The 22,993-nt window shown below is 45.6% G+C and overlaps 1 protein-coding gene across 1 annotated transcript in view; it reads right to left on the bottom strand.

The window, feature by feature from the left end:
- slc7a11 (solute carrier family 7 member 11) overlaps positions 1-22,993 on the bottom strand; it is a 199,527-nt gene that overhangs the window by 121,119 nt on the left and 55,415 nt on the right. Inside the window, exon 4 of the mRNA XM_055643379.1 lies at positions 2,372-2,497. Within this exon, the coding sequence (XP_055499354.1) occupies positions 2,372-2,497 (126 nt within the window). The remainder of the gene's footprint in view (positions 1-2,371; positions 2,498-22,993) is intronic.

The raw sequence follows: 22,993 nt of genomic DNA, 5'->3' as shown, positions 1-22,993 counted from the left end.
AAAGTGTCAGGATCAACATGTGAGGGCGAAAGGAACGGAAGGTTACACTTGATTGGATGTGAATGTTGGATTTTGAAGATGATAGGGTCAGTGTACATCTGGAACAGGGATTAAGGGACAGAAGTTTAGGGGTAATATGAGGGGGAGCTTCTTTACTCAGAGAGTGGTAGCGGTGTGGAATGAGCTTCCAGTGGAACTGGTGGAGGCAGGTTCATTTGTATCATTTAAAAATAAATTGGATAGGCATATGGATGAGAAGGGAATGGAGGGTTATGGTATGAGTGCAGGCAGGTGGGACTAAGGGAAACAATGTTGTTCGGCACGGACTTGTAGGGCCGAGATGGCCTGTTTCCGTGCTGTAATTGTTATATGGTTGTTATATGGTTATATGAGAAAGAAGGTGATTCCCGTGGAAGATACAACATTGCCAACATTGACTACAAGGTATGAGAAGTATAATCAAGACTAACTCTGATTTAGTAGTTTATTTATTTACTTTATGCATTATGACAGAATCTAGAAGCTAAGCTTGTGACTAGAGGCCCAATAGGAATCTGTGCAGTAGGATAGAAAATAGTCAACCATGAGTTGGAATGAACTGCAGATGCTGGTTTAAATCAAAGGTAGACACAAAATGCTGGAATAACTCAGCGGGACAGGCAGCATATCTGGAGAGAAGGAGTGGGTGATGTTTTGGGTCAAGCCGGTCATGTCTTTAAAGATTAAAGGCTGTGGGTTCAGGATTTACTCTGGGGAGACATGAACACACAAACTATCTGACACTGCAGGACAATATTGGAGGTATTGTCACTTGGATTAGATAATAAACAAAGTCCAAAGTCATTCCCAGGAGGGCCTTAAGTAAACCCATTACAATTTTTTGGAAACGACCGAGGTATTGCTGCTGAAGATAGACACAAAAAGCTGGAACAACTCAGACATGAAAAAGGGTCTCGGCCTGAAATGTCATCCATTCCTTCTCTCCAGAAATGCTGCCTGGCCCGCTGAGTTACTCCAGCTTTTTATGTCTATCTTCGGTTTTATGTCTATCATCTGCAGTTCCTTCCTACACATAAGTTATTGCCTCTAGTGTTCTGATCTATATTTATCCCTCAGAGTACATTACTATAATAGATTCTATGATCTTCATGTTACATAACTGTGCAAATTGACTGTTACTGTTCCTACTGAACATTGGTGTCCATGTTTAAGAAATAATGAAATGGCTCACAGATATTTGGGATTTCATGATGCTGTGGAGCACAAAATATAAATATGCTTTTTCTACGTCAGTGATATTTAACTGACACATTGATGCCTCTTGGCACTGTGACACTAACATCAAGATGAGCTGTTGATAAATAACATAACAGGGATTTCAATGAGTTTCAAACAACAGCAGTCTTCCTTGAAGGTCGACAATGATTGATGTAAACTTACAGTCTCCCATTATGTTTGTTATCACCAGCCAATCTATCCAAAAGCACAATACTGTTGGTACTATAAGTTCCTAACATTAATGTCTCTGTTCAAGGCTTAAAAAAAAACCCTATTTAAAAAAAAAAAAGCCTCCAGTTAAAAGCAAACAATAGGTAACAATAAATACATTTGTATAAGTTCTGCTGTTGCATTAATTGGGCTAAATCTTCCTAGATCAGTGATTCCATGTCAGACTGTTGAAGTTTACCAGAGTATATTTCAAGCTAGCCCAGGCTTTGGCACACAAGCATCCAAATGCTGCATTCCCAAGATTACTAACAGATTTCAACCTGTGAATCTGCCAAAGCATCTGCCACCAGGTTTCCTCCGGAACCCATCGGCAGAACAAATCATTGCTGAGATTCCCATCAGTAGCATGCTGCAAAATGAGCTGGGGTTTTACGGGCTGTCCAAATTGGTCACATTTTTCATGGGCACAGCCTTTTTTTGGCCTGGCCATTTGAGTTGATTGTCACATTGGGTCATTTCAAGAACCATTAGGAACACAACGGACCTCATCGCACTATCATGGATTTGTTTTGAATGGTGTTTTGAGCTAATGGTTCCTTTTTGCACAGTCTTGTAGAATTTAAGTGTGATTTATGTATAATATAGGTATATTTTCATTGTATCTGCATCTAACCCTACTTGTTCACGTGACAATAAAAGAAAAGGCACAAAACAAACACAGAAGAACTATTTCTTTTCCTGCCATGCCCCATCAGTCTGAGGAAGGGTCTCGACCTGAAACATCGCCTATTCCTTCACTCCTGAGATGCTGCCTCACCCACTGAGTTTCTCCAGCATTTTCGTCTGCCAACTTTGGTCAGTCTGGAATAATCTGTTGCTCAGTGGCTTACTAGAAATGTAAAAGTGTTTTGTGCCTACTTACCTTTGCATAACAGCACCATTCCAGGGATGATGATTATTAAAATGGCACCAAGTTTGAAGAATGTTAGACAGATCTGCAGCCGCGCAGACCAGCTGACACTCATGCTGTTAATGTACATTATCGCAGCTGGAAAACAAAACAAAATAAAAGGAGCGCTGTTACCTCAGGTAACAACACACTGCACAATGTCCCATTGAAGGATACCACTAACAGGCAACTGACTCAAAACCAATACCAGACAATTGTCTTCACATTATTAGCAGAGTGATGAACATAACGCCATCAAAGCAAATAATACATAATGTAGGATTAAATTGTTGACCACATGAATAAAGAGATCCATCTCTCTCAGCCTTCTTAGCAATAATTGCTTTCCATTTAGAACCAATGTGGACTTGATGCAGAAACTGCCTATTGTGAATGTGATTGTTCTCACAGCAGGTCTGCTGATTTTGGTAAGATATTGCTAGGCTGGGGGTGAGAATACGGAACAAACCAAATAGAATCTCACAGCAAGGGGGTGCTGAATCAAAGGGCAAGATATTCAGAGCAGAGCTGATATATTCCCTAGCAGTTGGATGTAAACTTGGTCTCAGTGCAAGACCTGGGTACAGGTGGAGAAAATGAATTGGACACATAAGGTGGAAAAGAAGGATTTCAACAAAAAAAAAAATGTTATTCCCTTTAACCTGTATCTGTACACTGTGGATGGCTTGATTGTAATCGTGTATAGTCTTTCGGCTGACTGGTTAGCACGCACCAAGTAAGCTATTCACTGTACCTCAGTACACGTCACAATGATAATACAACCACACTAAAATGTTATTTGATAAACGCATAACACTCCGTCAATTTAAATTATCTTCAGTAGGTTCTGGACTAAGTGGGACCCATTAGGTCCTGGTCACACGGGAGGCCTGGTCCCCCAATGCAACCCAATCCCCAACACAATATTTCACCACTCACCCATTCCCCCAACGCAACCCGTTCCGCCAACTTAATATTCCACCACTAACCCATAGCCCCGAACTGCGCAGGCACGGCTTATTTGCCCTCATCCCCCAGCACTCTCTCCCCCTCCTCTTCATGTGTGGGACGGGAGTAGGGAAAAGGGGTGAGGGAAGTGGGATGTGTGGTGGGGGTGGTGTAGGATGAGAGGGGAGGAGGGAGGGGGAGGTGTTTGTGGGTGGGGGGGGTGTAGGTAGGGTGTGTGTGGGGGGGGGGAGGGGGGAAGGGGTGGAGGGAGGTGGGGCAGAGAGCATTGTGGTGCTGGAGAGGGGGGGGGGGGGGGGGGGGGGAGAGAAGGCAGTGAGCATTGTGGAGCTGGAGAGGGGAGGAGGGGGGCAGGGAGCCTGCTGGAGCATTCCATTGTTTTGTTGTAATTCTCAAGCTTGTGTTGAATATACAACAGAGCCCGATCATGATGCTTCTCATCAATCATGATATTAGAATCGCTCATTGTTCTCCATTCTTTGTAGTTAGGGTGGGGGTGTGAGTGTCCCGCAGCTGGGGGAGGGGGACAGCTTAAGACAGGGGTTGCTGGGTGGTTGTGTGGGGGGGGGGGGGGGTGAGCGATCTGCAGCCGAGGGAGGGGGACTGCTTAAGGTGGGGCTGTCGCGTGTTGGGGGGCACGATCATCCTGCAGTTGGAGGAGAGGGACGGCTTCAGGCGGGGGCTGTCGGGAGGGTGGAGCGTCCTGCAGCGGGGGGTCGGGGGCCGGGGGTGGGGGAGGGGAGCATCCTGTAGCCCGTGGAGGGGGACACCTTTCGGTGGGGGCTGTCGGGGGGGCTGGTGGTGGGGGAGCGTCCTGCTGTCAGGGGAGGGGGATGGCTTCAGGCGGGTGCTGTCGGAGGTCAGTGAAGGGGGGAGGGAGGGAGAGCTGCTTCAGCATTGCCTGGCCCCACCAGCGCAAGGCCCCACCAACGTCCTGCTCCACCGGCTCCCGGCCCCGGCCCCACCATCGCCCGGCTCCCTCAATCCCCCCACTCTCTCTCCTCACTTCCCAGGATCTCGAGGTTGCAGTAGTTGGCCTCGCAGTCGGCCAGCCTCTGGGCCGCACCGCACTGCGGGCCGCTCTGCACTCCAGCTGCGGTGATGCACAAACTCTGCTCACTCCGTTCCTTCAGCTTCATTGTGACAGAGGAGCCGGTCAATCAGTGCGGCGATGGTGCTCCGGAAGGGGCATCGACGTCCCGGCCTGGCGTCACTGTCTCGGGTGACTGACAGGAGAGGAAACCAATCTCCTGACAGGAGAGGAGACCAATCCGCACATGCACGGTTTTTAAGATTTTTAAACCTCAATAACCTTTACAAGATACAACCGATCGGAACAATTCTTTTTGCATTCTCAGCACAGGAGAACGGCGAGTAACCTGGCGAAAACCTGTCAGAGCGCTATCGCGTACCGTTTTTGTGCAAATTGAAAAACCCTGCAAACTGGAAGAGCACAAGATCAGAGTTTTAGTTATGTAAAGATAGTTAAGAGCTCCGGTGAAGAACGTCTGTACAAAAGGATCAACCTACAAGTCTTGTTGTTGCTTTTGGTGGTGTCTAAGCGGCATTTAGGTATCAGGTGTCATGGGGTTCAGAGAAACAATGGGAGCAGATTATTTTATTCTCTGGTGCTGGAGTAACTCAACAGGTTGGGCAGCATCACTAGTGAGCATGCATAGATGACATTTTGTCCTCGCTAACCAGAGATCAGCCCGTACACCAGCACTATCCTACAAACTAGGGACAAGTTATAACTGAAGCCAATTAACCTGCAAACCTGTACGTCACAGGGAAAACATACAAACTCCATCCAGACAGCACCCATAGTCAGATCGAATCTGCGTCTCTGGCGCCGTAAGGCAGCAACTCTACCGCTGTGCCACTATGCCACCCGTTGCGTCACTGTGGCCTACAATGGCATTCATAGAAATTAAATGCCAAAGGGTGAGATCAAAAATAAAATGTTGAATTAGAAATTATTTGGCGATTAATGTATTTTAAACCAGGAAACAATGTGACAATAATTATTCTCAAATTGTAATATAACACAGAAATTACACAGTTTTAAGGGGGCAGATATCATGAGAGTGAATGTCCTTTAAATAGAATCCAGTTGTGCATTATTGTTTTCCGCATCACATGTCCAAAGAATTGTGCTTGAATAATTTTTGTGTGCTTCTCTATTGTGCCTGCCTTGAACTGTTCAATGGGTGCAGATAAATCTTTCAGATTTTACACTTGTAAAGAACATTGATGTAAATTTCTGATACTTATTCCAGCAGAGAATGTTAACGAGAGGTTCTGAGATGATTAAATCCCATATCTGATTCCATTTTCATATTGACATAAATGTTAGCTGCAATTAAAATGTTGGATAAATTAGGTACTTCATATATGTCTGGATAAATTGGTACTTTCATACAATTACCAGAAACCTGTGAAGAGAAGGTTATTCTCCTTCACTGAAACTTTGTGCAACACTGAATGCATCGATTACGGTTTAGGGTGGCACAGCGGTAGAGTTGCTGCCTTACAGTGCTTGCAGCACCGGAGACCGAGGTTCAATCCTGACGACGGGTGCAGCCTCTACGGAGTTTATACGTTCCCCCCGTGACGTGTTTTCCCCGAGATCTTCGGATTCCTCCCACACACCAATGACGCACAGGTATTTAGGTAAATTGGCTTGGTATAAGTGTAAAAAATGCCCCAAGTGTATGTAGGGTAGTATTAATGTGCGGGATCGCTGGTCCATGCGGACAGGGTGAGTCAAAAGGCCTGATTCCATGCTGTATCTCTAAAACGTAAAACAACCCTAATAAAAACTCTCTAAAGCTAATGTTCAGCTTAAATTTAGTTGAATGAAAATTTACCCTCTCACTTGACTACAAGGCTCTGACATAATAAATGTGCAATATTTCATCTAAATTCCCTGAAGTTAGAAAAGCACAGTAAAGAATCGTAACAACACAAGTTGCTTCTAAATTACACTCATGCCAAATAAGCGAGAATAACGTATTTTAAGAATGTCAGTGCTTTGAATTCATCTATAGATGAGGTTAAGACAAATTATTAGGATTTAGTACGTAAATATATCCTGCTTTTTATTATTTCATGGAAGGGATTGTTTAATAACCAAAACTAGATCTAGAAGCAGAATAGTCTGCCAACAAGCATTGGCCTTTCTGACCACACTGAGCAGGAAATAATTCACTGCAAACCCTTAAGGGGTGACAAAAATAATAATTTAGCCGTAGACATGAGTTCAAGCAAGGTAGAGCTGACGGAGTAAGGCAGAGTCGCAAACAAGTGCTAAATGTGGTTACCTCTGCCTGTTTAAAAGGAAGCCATAATTCATTCCATGCAAGTTATAACTCTTTTGTAATTGTAAAAAAAAAGTCACAGACGTTTTGGCTGGTGTTGAGTTGTCCTCAAGACACCCTGTGTAAATCAGCGAGGAGAACCTTGTCACACCTAGCTTCAGGGTACAAGCTTCATGCTGTAATTTTGTTTCCTTGCTTGAGAACCTCCATTTATCAAAATGCCTGCAAAAGCAGTCTCAATAAATTTGGCAAAAGTAATTTATCTGGTTTTCTGTAACTCCCTTCATGCAAAGATTAATTTGAAATAAGGGTCTCAAAATTAGATTAAGGGGAAAAAATGGATTGATGTTTCATACATTGATCTGAAATTCCTTTAACTTAAACCGCTTATAATACTGTAAATCAGTTAATGCCTCCACAAAAGTTATCTGGTACAGGACTTCAGGCCAATATTTCACTTTTGCATGATGTGCACTGTGTTATATTTTCTTGACTCTACTTTTGTTAATGCTGAGAAATATTGGAAAATGTATCAGTTTAAAGAAAAAAATTATCAGCCTGAAAGGGATTGAAAACTTCCGCTAATCTGTCCACATTAAAAAATGCTAAGTAATTTAAAGCTACATAAGGAGCACAATTCCTGTTATTATAGTAAAATTCCCTGCATCTGATCACTGCCTGGGGTATGTGGAGCCCATCTGCCTGCATTACACTGCTGAAGTCAGTCATAGAGCATGGAAACAGACCATGCCGACCAACCTGCCTCATCTGCACGAGTCCCACCTGCCTGCGTTTCTTCTAAACCTATCCCGTCCATATACCTGTCCAATTGTTTTTAAGATGTTCTGATAGTACCTGCCTCAACTACCTGGCAGCTTGTTCCATACACCTATCACCCTTTGTGTACAAAAAGTTACCCCATAGATTCCTATTAAATCTTTGCCCCTCACAATAAACCTATGCCCTCTGGTTCTTGATTCCTCTACTCTGTGCATTTACCCTATCTATTCCTCTCATCTTATTCACCTCAATAGGATCACCCCTCATCCTCCTGCACTTTAAAAAATAAAGTCCTACACTTCTCGACCCTTCCCTACAGGGAGGCCGTCGAGTCCTGGCAACATTGTCATAAATCTTCTCTGCACCCTTTCCAGATTAATAACATATTTCCTAAAGCAGGATGACCAAAACTGAAAACATTAATTCAAGTGTGGCCTCACCAAAGCCTTGCACAACTATAACATAACCTCCCAACTTATCTACTCAATACTCTGACTGATGAATGCTAAAGAATATAACATGAAACCTGCAGAGGCTAGAAAACTGAGAATAAAAATAAAATGGGAGCAAAAACTGTTCTGGATGTCAGATGTGGGAGGTCATGGAGTCTGAGTGCCCTCCAGACGTCCACATCTGCGCCAGGTGTGTCAAGATGGGGCTCCTAAGGGACAGTGTTAGGAACCTGGAACAGCAACTCGATGACCACTGTCTGCTCAGGGAGAGCGAGGAGGTCATAGAAAGGAGTTACAGGGAGGTGGTCACTCCAAGACCACGGGAGACAGAAAACTGGGTCACAGTTAGGAAGGGCAACGGGCAGAGGCAGGGACTGGTGAGTACCCCGGTGCCTGTACACCTTGAAAATAAGTACTCATGCTTGAGTAAGGGTGGGGGAGACAGCCTACCTGGGGGCAGCGACAGCGGCCGGGCTTCTGGCACAAAGACCGGTCCTGTTGCTCAGAAGGTAAGGAATAGAAGAGGAGGACAATTGTAATAGGGGACTCTATAGTCAGGGGGTCAGATAGGAGATTCTGTGGACGCAGACAGGAGACCCGGATGGTAGTTTGCCTCCCTGGTGCCAGGATCAGGGATGTGTCAGAACGTGTCCAAGAAATCCTGAAATGGGAGGGAGAGGAGCCTGAGGTTGTGGTACATATAGGTACCAACGATATAGGTAAAAAAAGAGAAGAGGTCCTGAAAGAAGAATTTAGGGAATTAGGTAGAGAGTTAAGGAGAAGGACTGCAAAGGTAACAATCTCAGGATTACTGCCTGTGCCACGCGACACTGAGAGTAGGAATGGAGCGAGGTGGAGGATAAATGAGTGGATGAGGGACTGGTGCAGTGGGTATGGATTCAAGTTTCTGGATCATTGGGACCTCTTTTGGGGAAGGTGCGACCTGTACAGAAAGGACGGGTTGCACTTAAACTCGAGGGGGACCAATATCCTGGCAGGGAGATTTGCAAAGGCTACTGGGGAGACTTTAAACTAGTAAGGTTGGGGGGAGGGACTCAAATAGGGAAAGCTAGCAGTCAGTGTGTGAGGCAGGAGGCAGAGAATGGTAGCACTCTGACCCAAAATGTAGGGGAGAGAGAAGAAAAAGACAATAAACAGAGAATAAGAGAGGGTGGGTTTCTTAAATGTGTATATTTTAATGCTAGGAGCATTGTAAGAAAGGCGGATGAACTTAGAGCCGGGATTGACACCTGGAAGTATGATGTAGTGGCGATCAGTGATGTTGTGGCGATCAGTGAAACATGGTTGCAGGAGGGCTGTGATTGGAAACTAAATATTCCAGGATTTCGTTGCTTCAGGTGTGATAGAATTGGAGGGGCAAGAGGTGGAGGTGTTGCATTGTTTATCAGGGAAGATATTACATCAGTGCTTTGGCAGGATAGATTAAAGGGCTCGTCTAGGGAGGCTATTTGAGTGGAACTGAGAAATGGGAAAGAGGTAGCAACACTTATAGGGGTGTATTATAGACCGCCAAATGGGGAGCGAGAATTGGAAGAGCAAATATGTAAGGACATTGCAGATATTAGTAGTAAGCACCAGGTAGTGATTGTGGGAGATTTCAATTTTCCACACAAAGACTGGGAAACACATTCTGCAAAATGGGCGGGATGGGTTGGAGTTTGTAAAATGTGTGCAGGATAGTTTTTTGCAGCAATACATAGAAGTATCTACTAGAGAAGGGCCTCCTGTTAGGAAATGAGATGGGTCAGGTGGCAGAGGTATGCGTTGGGGAACAGTGCGGGACCAGTGATCACAATACCATTAGTGTCAATATAATTATGGAGAGGGTCAGAACTGGACCTAGGGTTGAGATTTTTGATTGGCGAAAGGCTAACTTTGAGGAGATGCGAAAGGATTTAAAAGGAGTAAATTGGGGCAGTTTGTTTTATGGGAAAGATGTGGAAGAGAAATGGAGTACATTTAAAGGTGAAATTTTAAGAGTACAGAATCGTTATGTCCCTGTTTGGTTGAAAGGAAATAGTAACAATTGGAAAGAGCCATGGTTTTCAAGGGAAATTGGATACTTGGTTCGGAAAAAGAGAGAGATCTACAATAATTATAGGCAGCATGGAGTAAATGAGGTGCCTGAGGAGTATAGTATAAAGAATGTAAAAAGAATCTTAAGAAATAAATTAGAAAAGCTAAAAGAAGATATGAGGTTGCTTTGGCAAGTAAGGTGAAAGTAAATTCAAAGGGTTTCTACAGCTATATTAATAGCAAAAGGATAACGAGGGATAAAATTGGTCCATTAGAGTCAGAGTGGACAGTTATCTGCAGAGCCAAAAGAGATGGGGGAGATATTGAACAATTTATTTTCTTCCGTATTCACCAAGGAGAAGGATATTGAATTATGTGAGGTAAGGGAAACAAGTAGAGTAGCTAAGGAAACTATGAGATTCAAAGAAGAGGAAGTACTGACACTTTTGAGAAATATAAAAGTGGATAAGTCTCCAGGTCCGGACAGGATATTCCCTAGGACATTGAGGAAAGTTAGTGTAGAAATAACAGGGGCTATGACAGAAATATTTCTAATGTCATTAGAAACGGGAATCGTACCGGAGGATTGGCGTACTGCGCATGTCGTTCCGTTGTTTAAAAAGGGGTCTAAGAGTAAACCTAGCAATTATAGATCTGTTAGTTTGACGTCAGTGGTGGGAAAATTAATGGAAAGGATATTTAGAGATAATGTATATAAGCATCTGGAAAAACAGGGTCTGATTAGGAACAGTCAACATGGATTTGTGCCTGGAAGGTCATGTTTGACTAATCTTCTTGAATTTTTTGAAGAGGTTACTCGGGAAATTAATGAGGGTAAAGCAGTGGATGTTGTATATATGGACTTCAGTAAGGCCTTTGACAAGGTTCCTCATGGAAGGTTGGTTAAGAAGGTTCAATGGTTGGGTATTAATGGTGGAGTAGCAAGATGGATTCAACAGTGGCTGAATGGGAGATGCCAGAGAGTAATGGTGGATGGTTGTTTGTCAGGTTGGAGGCCAGTGACTAGTGGGGTGCCACAGGGATCTGTGTTGGGTACACTGTTGTACATCAATGATCTGGATGATGGTGTGGTAAATTGGATTAGGAAGTATGCAGATGATACTAAGATACGTGGGGTTGTGGATAATGAAGTAGATTTTCAAAGTCTACAGAGAGATTTATGCCAGTTGGAAGAGTGGGCTGAAAGATGGCAGATGGAGTTTAATGCTGATAAGTGTGAGGTGCTACATCTTGGCAGGACAAATCAAAATAGGACGTACATGGTAAATGGTAGGGAATTCAAGAATGCAGGTGAACAGAAGGATCTGGGAATAACTGTGCACAGTTCCCTGAAAGTAGAATATCATGTAGATAGGGTGGTAAAGAAAGCTTTTGGTGTGCTGGCCTTTATAAATCAGAGCATTGTATGGAAGTTGGGATGTAATGTGAAAATTGTGAATGCAGCCTTGTGAATAAGTGCTGGGCCCAGGACATATATGATCATATATGATCAGGGACATGCTCTACCAGGAACTCTCTACACCACTGTGCCATCAAAACAGAAATCTATGGACTTTCTGCTTTCCCTTCCTGAAGTCAATAATCAGTTGATACCAGTCTTGCTAATGTTGATACCAGTGGAAACATCAGAGAATAATCTAAGCTGCCATTCTTTGCCCTCAATTGTGATTTCCCTAAGGAGTCTACCAGTCTCAGGTTGCAATTTTGAAACAAAATACTCATCAAGTACACAGAGAGTCACAAGAGGCTGCAGATGCTGTAATCTGAAGCAAAAAAAATGAACTGCATTAGAAACTCAATAGGTCAGGCAGCATCAGTGCAGGTAAAGAGTTGGTCAACGATTCAGGTCTTTGATGCAGGGACCTGAGCTGAGAAACGCACTGTCAAAATTGCAATTATGGCATCACAGGGCCAGTACCTTAGGATATGACACCTTAGGTTCAGTCACGGCTTGTGGCCATCTCCACCTCACTGATATGTCTCCAGGGATGGACAGTCAGCTCAGGTAGAACTCCATATCTGTTGGAGGTTCATAAAACAAACCATGCAGGAAAGAGCAGCAGCATTAATGTTGCAGGGTTGAAGACCCTACTTCATTTTTATAACCATATAACCATATAACAATTACAGCATGGAAACAGGCCATCTCGACCCTTCTAGTCCGTGCCGAACACGTATTCTCCCCTAGTCCCATAAACCTGCGCTCAGACCATAACACTCCATTCCTTTCCCGTCCATATAACTATCCAATTTATTTTTAAATTATAAAAACGAACCTGCCTCCACCACCTTCACTGGAAGCTCAGTCCACACAGCCACCACTATCTGAGTAAAGAATCAGTCCCTTAATTCTCAAGTCATGTCCTCTTGTTTGAATCTTACCTATTCTCAAAGGGAAAAGCTTGTCCACATCAACTCTGTCTATCCCTCTCACATTTTAAAGACCTCTATCAAGTCCCCCCTTAACCTTCTGTGCTCCATAGAATAAAGACCTAACTTATTCAACCTATCTCTGTAACTTAGTTGTTGAAACCCAGGCAAGATTCTAGTAAATCTCCTCTGTACTCTCTCTATTTTGTTGACATCCTTCCTATAATTGGGCAACCAAAATTGTACACCATACTCCAGATTTGGTCTCACCAATGCTTTGTACAATTTTAACATTACATCCCAGCTTCTATACTCAATGCTCTGATTTATAAAGGCTACCATACCAAAAGCTTTCTTTACCACCCTATCTATATGAGATTCCACCTTCAAGGAACTATGCACGGTTATTCCCAGATCCCTCTGTTCAACTGTATTCTTCAATTCCCTACCATTTACCATGTAGTCCTATTTTGATTTGTCCTGCTGTGGCGGTCCCTGGGGGGTAGGCCCACTCCTTGGATCATCCCCCTCGATGATTGAGGGACAGGGGCGTAGGTCTGCCACGGGGTTTACCGGTCGACTCCCGAGGGGTAGAGATAAGAGTGTCGGTGTGTGTTCTTGAACGACCAGGCCACTACACTGGTGACCTCGACTTCGTTCATCACGCGTCGTGATGGATAATAACGCTGTTGCGCTGAAGCTCCCAACTCTATGGACTGAAGAACCCGAAACCAGGTTCCAGCAGACAGAGGCCCAGTTTGCTGTGCGAGGTATCACGCAGGATGAGACTAAGTACTTTTACGTGGTTGGCTCGCTTGACCAACTGACCGCGAGGCGGGTTAAGCCTTTCCTCAGGCCCCCCCCGGTAACAAACAAATATACTGGCCTTAAAGCAATTCTCATCAGGAGGTTTGGCCTGGGTGATGCCCAGCGGGCAGCTCGCATTTTCAGAATGGACGGCCTGGGCGACCGCCAGCCTTCTGCCCTCCTGGAAGACATGCTCACCCTAATGGGGGACCATGAGCCGTGCTTTCTCTTTAAATATGCCTACCTGCAGCAGCTGCCTCCCGACATTCGCATGTAGCTCACCAGGGATCTGTTTACCGACATGCTGGCGCTGGGTGAACATGCCGACGAGCTGTGGAATTCTCGCCATCGCAGCCTGGAAGCAGTGGACGTCCTTTCCGAGGCGTTTGAAGACTCAGAGCAGGTCGGGACCGCTATCCACCGCGTCTCCACTGCTCCCGGTCGGCCCCCGCGGCAAAATCCGGTCTGCCCGGCAGCAGAGGCAGTTGGCGTATGTGTCCGAGTACACCACCTCCATCCGGTTCGTTGAGGGCAAATTTAACAGGGTGGCCGAAGCCTTATCAAGACTTGCAGTCCACGCGGTTCTCCAAGTCAGTGAGGGGATCAACTATTCCGACCTGGCAGCTGCTCAGCTGGTCGACGAGGAGATGGCTGCCTATCGTACAGCAGTTTCGGGCCTGCAGTTGGAGGACGTTGTCTGTGGTCCTGGGGGTACCACGCTGTTGTGCGATGTCTCCTCTGGAGTTCCGCGACCCATCGTCCCGATCGCCTGGCGGCGCAGGGTGTTTGAGGTGCTCCATGGCCTTGTGCATCCCTCCATCAGGGCAACAACGGCCCTGGTAGCCTCCCGCTTTATGTGGCATGGGCTGCGGAAGGAGGTTGGTCATTGGGCGCGCACTTGCATCCCGTGCCAGACCGCCAAGGTGCAACGACACGTGCACGTGCCATTGCAGGAGTTCCCCATTCCTCATAAACGTTTCGACCACATTCACGTGGACATCGTGGGGCCGCTGCCGTCGTTCCAGGGCATGACGTATATATTTACCGTTGTGGACCGCTTCACGCGGTGGCCTGAAGCCATTCCGCTACAGAATTCCACCACAACTACCTGTGCTCGAGCATTGTTGGCGCACTGGATCGCCCGGTTCGGGGTTCCACTGGACATAACATCCGACCGGGGGCCTCAGTTCACGTCAGAGCTGTGGTCGGCCATGGCACGGCTGCTGGGTGTTCATCTGCACTACACGACAGCGTACCACCCGCAGTCGAACGGCCTAGTGGAACGGTTTCACAGAGAGCTTAAGGGTGCCCTAAGGGCGCGGCTCACTGACCCAGACTGGGTAGACACTCTACCGTGGGTTTTGCTGGGGATACGCACCGCACCCAAGGAGGATTAGGCCTCCTCCTCCGCTGAGTTGGTGTATGGGTCTCCGTTAACGGTGCCTGGGGAGTTCATCCCACCGGCACGTGGCCAGGTGGAGCAGCCTTCAGAAGCTCTGCAACATCTTCGGCAGACGGTGGGCAAGCTGGCACCGGTGCCCACTTCTCGTCATGGGTCCTTCCGTCCGAACGTTCCCTCTGCTCTGAAGGACTGCCAGTTTGTTTTTCTGTGCAGGGATGCACATCGGACACCTCTACAGTGGCCGTACGAAGGCCCCTTCCAGGTCTTGGAACATGGCTCGTCGACGTTCATCCTGGACATGGGGGGTCGGCGGGAGACTGTTTCAGTTTCGCGGTTAAAGCCAGCACATATCGATATCGATCGGCCGGCGCTGGTAGCACTGCCCCGTAAGCGAAGGCGACCTCTGTCTAGGGTACCTCCTCCTTTGGTTACTTCGTACCCCGCACTTGTTGATCAGCCGCCTGTTCCGGGTCCGAGCGTAGTGTGCACCCGGTCTGGCCATCGTGTACGCCGTCCTGTCCGTTTCATACCTCGGGTTCTTGGGGGGGGGGGGGGTCCTGTGGCGGTCCCTGGGGGGTAGGCCACTCCTTGGATCATCCCCCTCGACGATTGAGGGACAGGGGCGTAGGTCTGCCACGGGGTTTACCGGTCGACTCCCGAGGGGTAGAGATAAGAGTGTCGGTGTGTGTTCTTGAACGACCAGGCCACTACACTGCCAAGGTGTAGCACCTCACATTTATCAGCATTAAACTCCATCTGCCATCTTTCAGCCCACTTTTCCAAATGGCCTAAATCACTCTGTAGACTTTCGAAATCCTCTTCATTATCCACAACACCCCCTATCTTGGTATCATCTGCATACTTAACAATCCAATTTACCACACCTTCATCCAGATCATTGATGTACATGACAAACAACAGAGGACCCAACACCGATCCCTGAGGCACCCCACTAGTCACCTGCCTCCAACCCGATAAACAGCCATCCACCATTACCCTCTGGCTTCTCCCATTCAGCCACTGTTGAATCCATCTTGCTATTCCTGCATTTATACCCAACAGTTGAACCTTCTTAACCAACCTTCCATGAGGAACCTTGTCAAAGGCCTTACCAAAGTCCATATAGACAACATCCACTGCTTTACCCTCGTCAATTTCCCTAGTAACCTCTTCAGAAAATTCAAGAAGATTATTCAAACATGACCTTCCAGGCACAAATCCATGTTGACTGTTCCTAATCAGACCCTGTTTATCCAGATGCTTATATATATTATCTCTAAGTATCTTTTCCATTTATTTGCCCACCACTGAAGTCAAACTAACAGATCTATAATTGCTAGGTTTACTCTTAGAACCCTTTTTAAACAATGGAACAACATGCGCAGTACGCCAATCCTCGGGGACTATTCCCGTTTCTAATGACATTTGAAATATTTCTGTCATACCCCGGCTATTTCTACACTAACTTCCCTCAATGTCCTAGGGAATATCCTGTCAGGACCTGGAGACTTATCCACTTTTATATTTTTCAAAAGTGTCAGTACTTCTTTTACTTTGAACCTCATAGTATCCATAGCTACTCTACTAGTTTCCCTTACCTCACATAATTCAATATCCTTCTCCTTGGTGAATACCGAAGAAAAAAAATTGTTCAATATCTCCCCCATCTCTTTTGGCTCTGCAGATAGCTGGCCACTCTGTCTCTCCAATGGACCAATTTTATCCCTCGTTATCCATTTTCTATTAATATAGCTGTAGAAACCCTTTGGATTTACTTTCACCTTACTTGCCAAAGCAACCCCATATCTTCTTTTAGCTTTTCTAATTTCTTTCTTAAGATTCTTTTAAATTCCTTATACTCCTCAAGCACCTCATTTACTTCATGCTGCCTATAATTATTGTAGATCTCCCTCTTTTTCCGAACAAGATGTCCAATTTCCCTTGAAAACCAGGGCTCTTTCCAATTTTTACTGCTTCCTTTCAACCAAACAGGAACATAAAGATTCTGTACTCTTAAAATGTCCCCTTTAAATGTCCTCCATTTCTCTTCTACATCTTTCCCATAAAACAAAATGTCCCAGTTCACTCCTTTTGACAGCTAAATATATAGTAGGATAAGGAGGCTAGAGATAGCCAAGAATAAAATGTCATTTTTCACCAAGGGTTTAGTATTCGGTGAATAATTACATCAATTTTAATGGGTGAAGTCGAGGTAGGATTTGTCTAGAGGTGAGCATTTTAAGTTTGAGGCAACGGAGGATTGGAAGTAAAAGTAAGATCATAAGTGATAGGAGTAGAATTGGGCCATTCGGCCCATCAAGTGCTGATGGTGAGTTGGACATAGTAGATTAGAAAAGAAGCAAAACATTGGTTGAGTAGTTTATGCAGGGTTGAAAGTATAGCATAAAAGATGATGATAACACATGGGTGATAACATAAAATAGGGATGATGATTCATTTATGGCCTCAAGGGTGGATTTTTGTGGAGAGAAATGATTGTTCTGATAAGCAGAGGAACAGAATGGGTGAACCATTTACAAAGTCGGCTTGGCTTGAAGGGCAAGAAAGGAAGTTAAGAGTTTAGCATTTTATCAGATTAACTGAATGCCCTCTATTCCACTGCTTCTCCATGACAAGCAAGTGATGCATTACACTTCATACCTGATAACTGAGCGGTGTTATTTGACTCGCATGTTACTTGTATATAGTATGGGTATGTACAGCGATGTTAGTGATTTGTCTGCATGGACAGGTGTGCACTATAATAGTAAGGTTGCTCATCTTTAATGCATTGCCTGTTCTCAGTGCAGTAGAAGTATAAAAACATAACACGGAGCTACAACATTGACCACAATCCTTGTTGAATTGATTTGTAGATCTCACTGTCCTTCAATATTCCAAGCTGCTGCTCATGCGATACTGCATGGGGATTACAATGGGTAATACTACGGTGATTCATTCCTACCTGAATACTTTCAACGCTACAAATCAAAAGTAAGTTGGAACTGACACTGTATAATAAATACAGTACATCCTGTTTTCCAACTGCTGATGAGAACCCAGAGTCATCTATTTTGTTTAACGCCTTACAATTTTCAAGTACTACACTAGCCAGGCGTCAGTGAAAACAGCGTTCCTTTTGAGTTGGGAACTTGTGACTTTGTGCTCCAACTCAAGGAAGCCATTTTAATTTTGTGCGTTGGCATAAAATGGGGTCACTGATTCTGACACTAATTAACCCATCCCTCTCATAGACACAAAAAACTGGAGTAACTCAGCGAGACAGGCAGCATCTCTAGAGAGAAGGAATAGGCGAATAGAGGCCCTTCTTCAGACCGATGTCAGGGGATTTGGGCGGGACAAAGATTGAATGTAATCGGAGACAGTAAGATTAGTCGGAGAACAGGGAATGGGGGGTGATTGAGAGAGGGAAAGCAAGGGCTATTTGAAGTTAGAGAATTCAACGTTCATACCGCTGGGGTGTAAGATACCCAAGCGAAATATGGGGTGCTGTTCCTCGAATTAGCGTTGGGCCTCACTCTGACAATAGAGGAGGCCCAAGACAGAAAGGTCAGACTGGGAATGTGAGAGGGAGTTTAAATGCTGAGCAACTGGGAGATCAGGTAAGTTAAGGCGGTCTGAGCAGAATTGTTCAGCGAAACGATCACCGAGCCTGCGCTTGATCTCGTTGATGTACAGAAGTTGACACCTGGACCAGTGAATACAATGGATGAGGTTGGAGGAGAACAAGTGAACCGCTGCCTCACCTGGAATGACTGTTGGGATCCTTGGATGGAGTCAAGGGGGAGGTAAAGGGACAGGTGTTGCATCCCCTGTGGTTGCAGGGAAAAGTACCTGGATAGGGGATGGTTTGGGTAGGAAGGGACAAGTTGACAAGGAAGTTGTGGAGGGAACGGTCTCTGTGGAAAGCAGAAAGGGGTGGAGATGGGAAGATGTGGCCAATCATGGGATCCCATTGGAGGTGGCGAAAGTGTTGGAGGATAATATGCTGTTTTGCGACGGCTGATGGGGTGGAAGTTAAGGTCAAGGGGGACTCTGTCCATGTTGAGAATGGGGGGAGGGGGAGCAAGAGCGGAGCTGCGGGATATCGAGGAGACCCTAGTGAGAGCCTAATCTATAATGGAAGATGCATAACATAATAGATAACATAACCAGGGTACTCCCGTTACTTTAGTTCTGTGTAAATGCCAGAAGGTGAATGGTAGCAAGGGCTAATAAGTAGTTTTCATGGATTCATGATATTTTGATAATAATAAATATGGTAATATTTAACAAATCAATAACCTCTGAACATTAAGTGGTGTAACTTTAATGTACAAGAGAATTAATCAATAAAATAGACTCGACTATACATATTAACAGTGCTGCTGCATCTTAGAGTTATGGAGTCATAGTCATACACCATGGAAACAGACCCTTTCAACCAACTCATCCATGCTGACCAAAATGCTCCATTGTCTCTTTTGCCCGTATTTGGCTCATATCACTTTTAACATTTCCTATACATGTATCCATCCAAGTGTCTTTTAAATGCTGTTATAGTACCTGCCTCAACTATCTCCTCTGGCAGCTTGCTCCATTAGTCTGAACAAGGGTCTCGACCCGAAACACCCACTGAGATACTCCAGCATTTTGTGTCTATAATCGGTGTAAACCACCATCTTCAATTCCTTGCTTCACAATTTGCTCATTCCTATCTGCCATTGGGAAGGTGGCAGGGTACTGCATTGGTGGACTGCTGCAGTCTTTCTGCAGCAGTCCAAGGCACTCCCACAGTGCTGATTGAGCAGCATTGACAAATGGCCTAAGCATCTTAATGTGCAGACACATCAGCCTTGATCTATGAATTGTTCCACGACAGAGCTAGAGTGTGAACATGTCCTGCTAGGGGCTAGCACATACCTTCACCCGTGCATTTTGCACACTAATTATGTCAAGCAATTCAATTTATGAATAATCCTACAAATAACCCTTTTGTAGGGTGGTGATAAATTATGAGCTGGTTGGTACAAGTGCCAGAGGGAGTGACTTTGGTATCCATGTTTTCCTTGTCTGACCCGATATAATAACAAAGCAAGGTCTTGTTAGTATGATTTCTTGGGTGTTTGAACTATAAAAAGTACTGCAGTAAGATTGTGGAGCTGACCAAAGAAATATATTTTAACCATATTCACCTAAAGCCAGAAGCAATTGACAATGATTAGTAAATGACAGAGTAGTGAAAGTAGTATACCCACTGCCTGGCAGTTCGATGGGCCCAGGTTCAACCCTTATCTTTGGTGCTGTTTCTGACATTCTCCCTGTGACCACATGGGTTTCCTTGATGCACTCCAGTTTTCTTCTATATCACTACGACTCATGGTTTGGTAGATTAATTGGCCACAAATGTGCAGGTGGTGCTGGTAGAATTTGGAGGAAGTGGATGGGAATGTGAGAAGAGTAAAATTCTAAAATATATTGGGTGATTGATGGTTGTTGTGGACACGATGGGCAGAAGTGTCTGTTTCAATGTTGTGTGACCCTATGATAAATGCAACGAGGTTTAGAATTAAAGATGCTATTTTATCTCTGATGGTCCATTTGCCAGCTAATTACAATCATTTTTCTGTCATTAATAAGATTAAGTATTGGGCACAGTAGGGTAAACCTTTAGCCAGTTGTCATTAATGGCAAAAAAGGGCACAAACTGCTGGAGTAACTCAGTGGGTCAGGCAGCATTTCTGGAGTATATGGATAGGTGACATTTCATGTCAGGATCCTTCTACCAGACCGAAGAAGGGTCCCGACCTGAAAAGTTACCTATCCATGTTCTCCAGAGATGCTGCCTGACTCACTGAGTTACTCTAGCACTTTGTGCCCCCCTTTTTTTTTGTAAACCAGTATCTATCTGCATTTTCTTGTTTCTACACTTAGCAAGTGAGAGATGTACAATACCTATTCCTTGAGGTTAAAAGTGTGAGTGTAAACTTTTTGATATGTTTGTCAATGCTTTAAATGTATTTAAGATTTGAGATGTTAGGATGAATGGACGTAAGATTCATGGAGCAGTGTGTATTTGAGCAGCTTCTGGCAGATGAGCTTTCCCATTGCTCACAATGACTTTGACCATACATTACATGTATTTTTCTTGTACAGGAATCATGTCCTTCTGGCACTGATCAGTCCACCGACATTTCACCTCCAACTATGATAAAATATTTAGAGCACCTTTTCTTTGATCCACCACTTGTACCAGCACTTCTACAATCCTCTTTGGTGAATCAAATGTGAATCAGGGTGTTGAGGAGAAATTGGTTGCCAATGACAATTCTAAATAAGTATGAACATTCCATGCAAACATCATAGTGCTATATTCAATTCAACTTTATTGTCATTGCACAAATACAAGTATAGGTACAACGAAATGCAGTTTAGCGTCTGGTCATAGTCATAGTGCAAGATAGTAGAAGTAAAAATAAAAATACAAAGTTGGCATACAATAAATGTAAAAAAAATACTGGTAAACAATGTGTGGATTGTGGATGAATTAAAACTGATACATAGGCAGATAACTGTATACAAGTGGGAGAGTCTAAGGGTGGCTAGCGTCGGGACTCCGAGTTCAGCAGTGTAATGGTGTTGTTGAAAAAGCTGTTCCTCAGCCTGCTTGTGTGAGACCTGAAGCTCCTGTACCGTCTCCCTGATGGGAGGAGGGCAAACAGTCCATGGTTAGGGTGAGAGGGGTCCTTGATGATTTTCCCGGCTCGTCTCAGACACCGATTTCAGTGGAGGGCATCCATGGCAGGGAGCGGGGCACCGATGATGTGCTGAGCGGTTTTCACCACCCGTTGCAGTGCCTTCCTGTCAGCTGCGGTGCAGTTGCTGTACCATACCGTGAAGCAGGTGGTCAGGATGCTTTCGATGGTACAGCGGTAAAAGTTGGACAGGATCTGGGGGGACAGGTGAGCTTTCTTGAGCCTCCTCAGAAAGTAAAGGCGCTGCGGCGCCTTTTTGATCAATTTGGTGGTACAGGTGCACAACCTTTCATCCGAAAGCCTTGGGACCAGACACTTGTCGGATTTCGGACATTTTCGGATTTCCGAATGGAAGATTTTTAGCGTAGATTAGGTAGGTAGCGCGGGCGGCTTGAAAAGTCTGGAGCGACTGCCTCCTCCCCGGAGACCGGGGAATCATTGTAAATCATTGCATAAATGTTAGTCAGTTAGTTTGGAGGGATTTTATGTGGTGGTGGTGGGGTGGGTGGGTGAAGGGGGAAACTTTAATTCTTAGTCCCCTACCTGGTCGGCGATTCCCAACATCGCGGAGCTGGGGGCTCCGTCCGGCCGCGGGCGGCGCCGGTTGTAGCTCCGACCCCGGCAACTCTACCCCTGGCTGCGAGGTGCTCCAAATCCAGCGCCGCCCGCGGTCGGACGCCCGCAGCCCCAGCTCCGCGAATGTTGGGAGAAGGCGGCCTCCGCGCCCTGGAGCTTACCGCACAGCGACCCGGTAAGGCATTGTCCGCTTCCCGCTGGTATCCCAGCGCTGCGACGCCGCCGACTCCCAACATTTGCGGAGCTGGGGTGGGGGGCGTCCGGCCGTGGGCGGCGGTGGATTTGGAGCGCCTCGCAGCCAGGGGTAGAGTTGCCGGGGTCAGAGCTACAACCGGCGCCGCCCGCAGCCCCAGCGGCCACAGCGCTGCGGAGCTTACTGCACGGCGACCCGGTAAGGCATTGACCGCTCCCCGTCTCTCTCCGACCAGGTAGGGGACTAAGAATTAAAGTTTACCCCTTCAACATAAAAGCCCTCCAAACTAACTGACTAACATTTAAGCAATGATTTACAGATGTTTAAGTGTCTCCCCGGTCTCCGAGGAGGAGGCAGCCGCTACAGTAGTACAGACCTGGGTTGACCGTGGGTCGTTTCGGGTCAAGTTTGCGCCAAACGCGAGCTTTGGTGTGTAGACGACATCCTGGAAAAAATGGCCGGTTTTCGGAGTTTTTCGGTTTCCGGAACACCGGATAAAAGGTTGTGCACCTGTATTGAGGGACCAGGACAGATCCTCTGAGATGTGTACTCCAAGGAATTTGTAGTTGGAGACGCGCTTCACCTCAGTCCCGTTTATGTGGATGGGGTTATGTCTGCCCCCTCTGTTCTTCCTGAAGTCAACAATTATTTATTTCGTCTTCTTAGAGTTGAGGACGAGGTTATTATTGGCACACCAGGCTGCCAGGTTCTGGACCTCCTCCCTATAGGCTGATTCGTTGTTGTCGCTGATCAGTCCTACCACCGTGGTGTCATCGGCAAATTTTATGATGGCGTTGGAGCCATACTTAGGGATGCAGTCATGGGTGAAGAGGGAGTAGAGGAGAGGGCTGAGCACACAGCCCTGTGGCACGCCGGTGTTCAGTGTTAGAGTGGAGGAGGTGAGGTTGTTGATCCT

The sequence above is a fragment of the Leucoraja erinacea genome, chromosome 1, assembly GCF_028641065.1.
Source record: "Leucoraja erinacea ecotype New England chromosome 1, Leri_hhj_1, whole genome shotgun sequence".
NCBI lineage: Eukaryota > Metazoa > Chordata > Chondrichthyes > Rajiformes > Rajidae > Leucoraja > Leucoraja erinaceus.
This window is presented reverse-complemented; position numbering and strand designations above follow the sequence as displayed.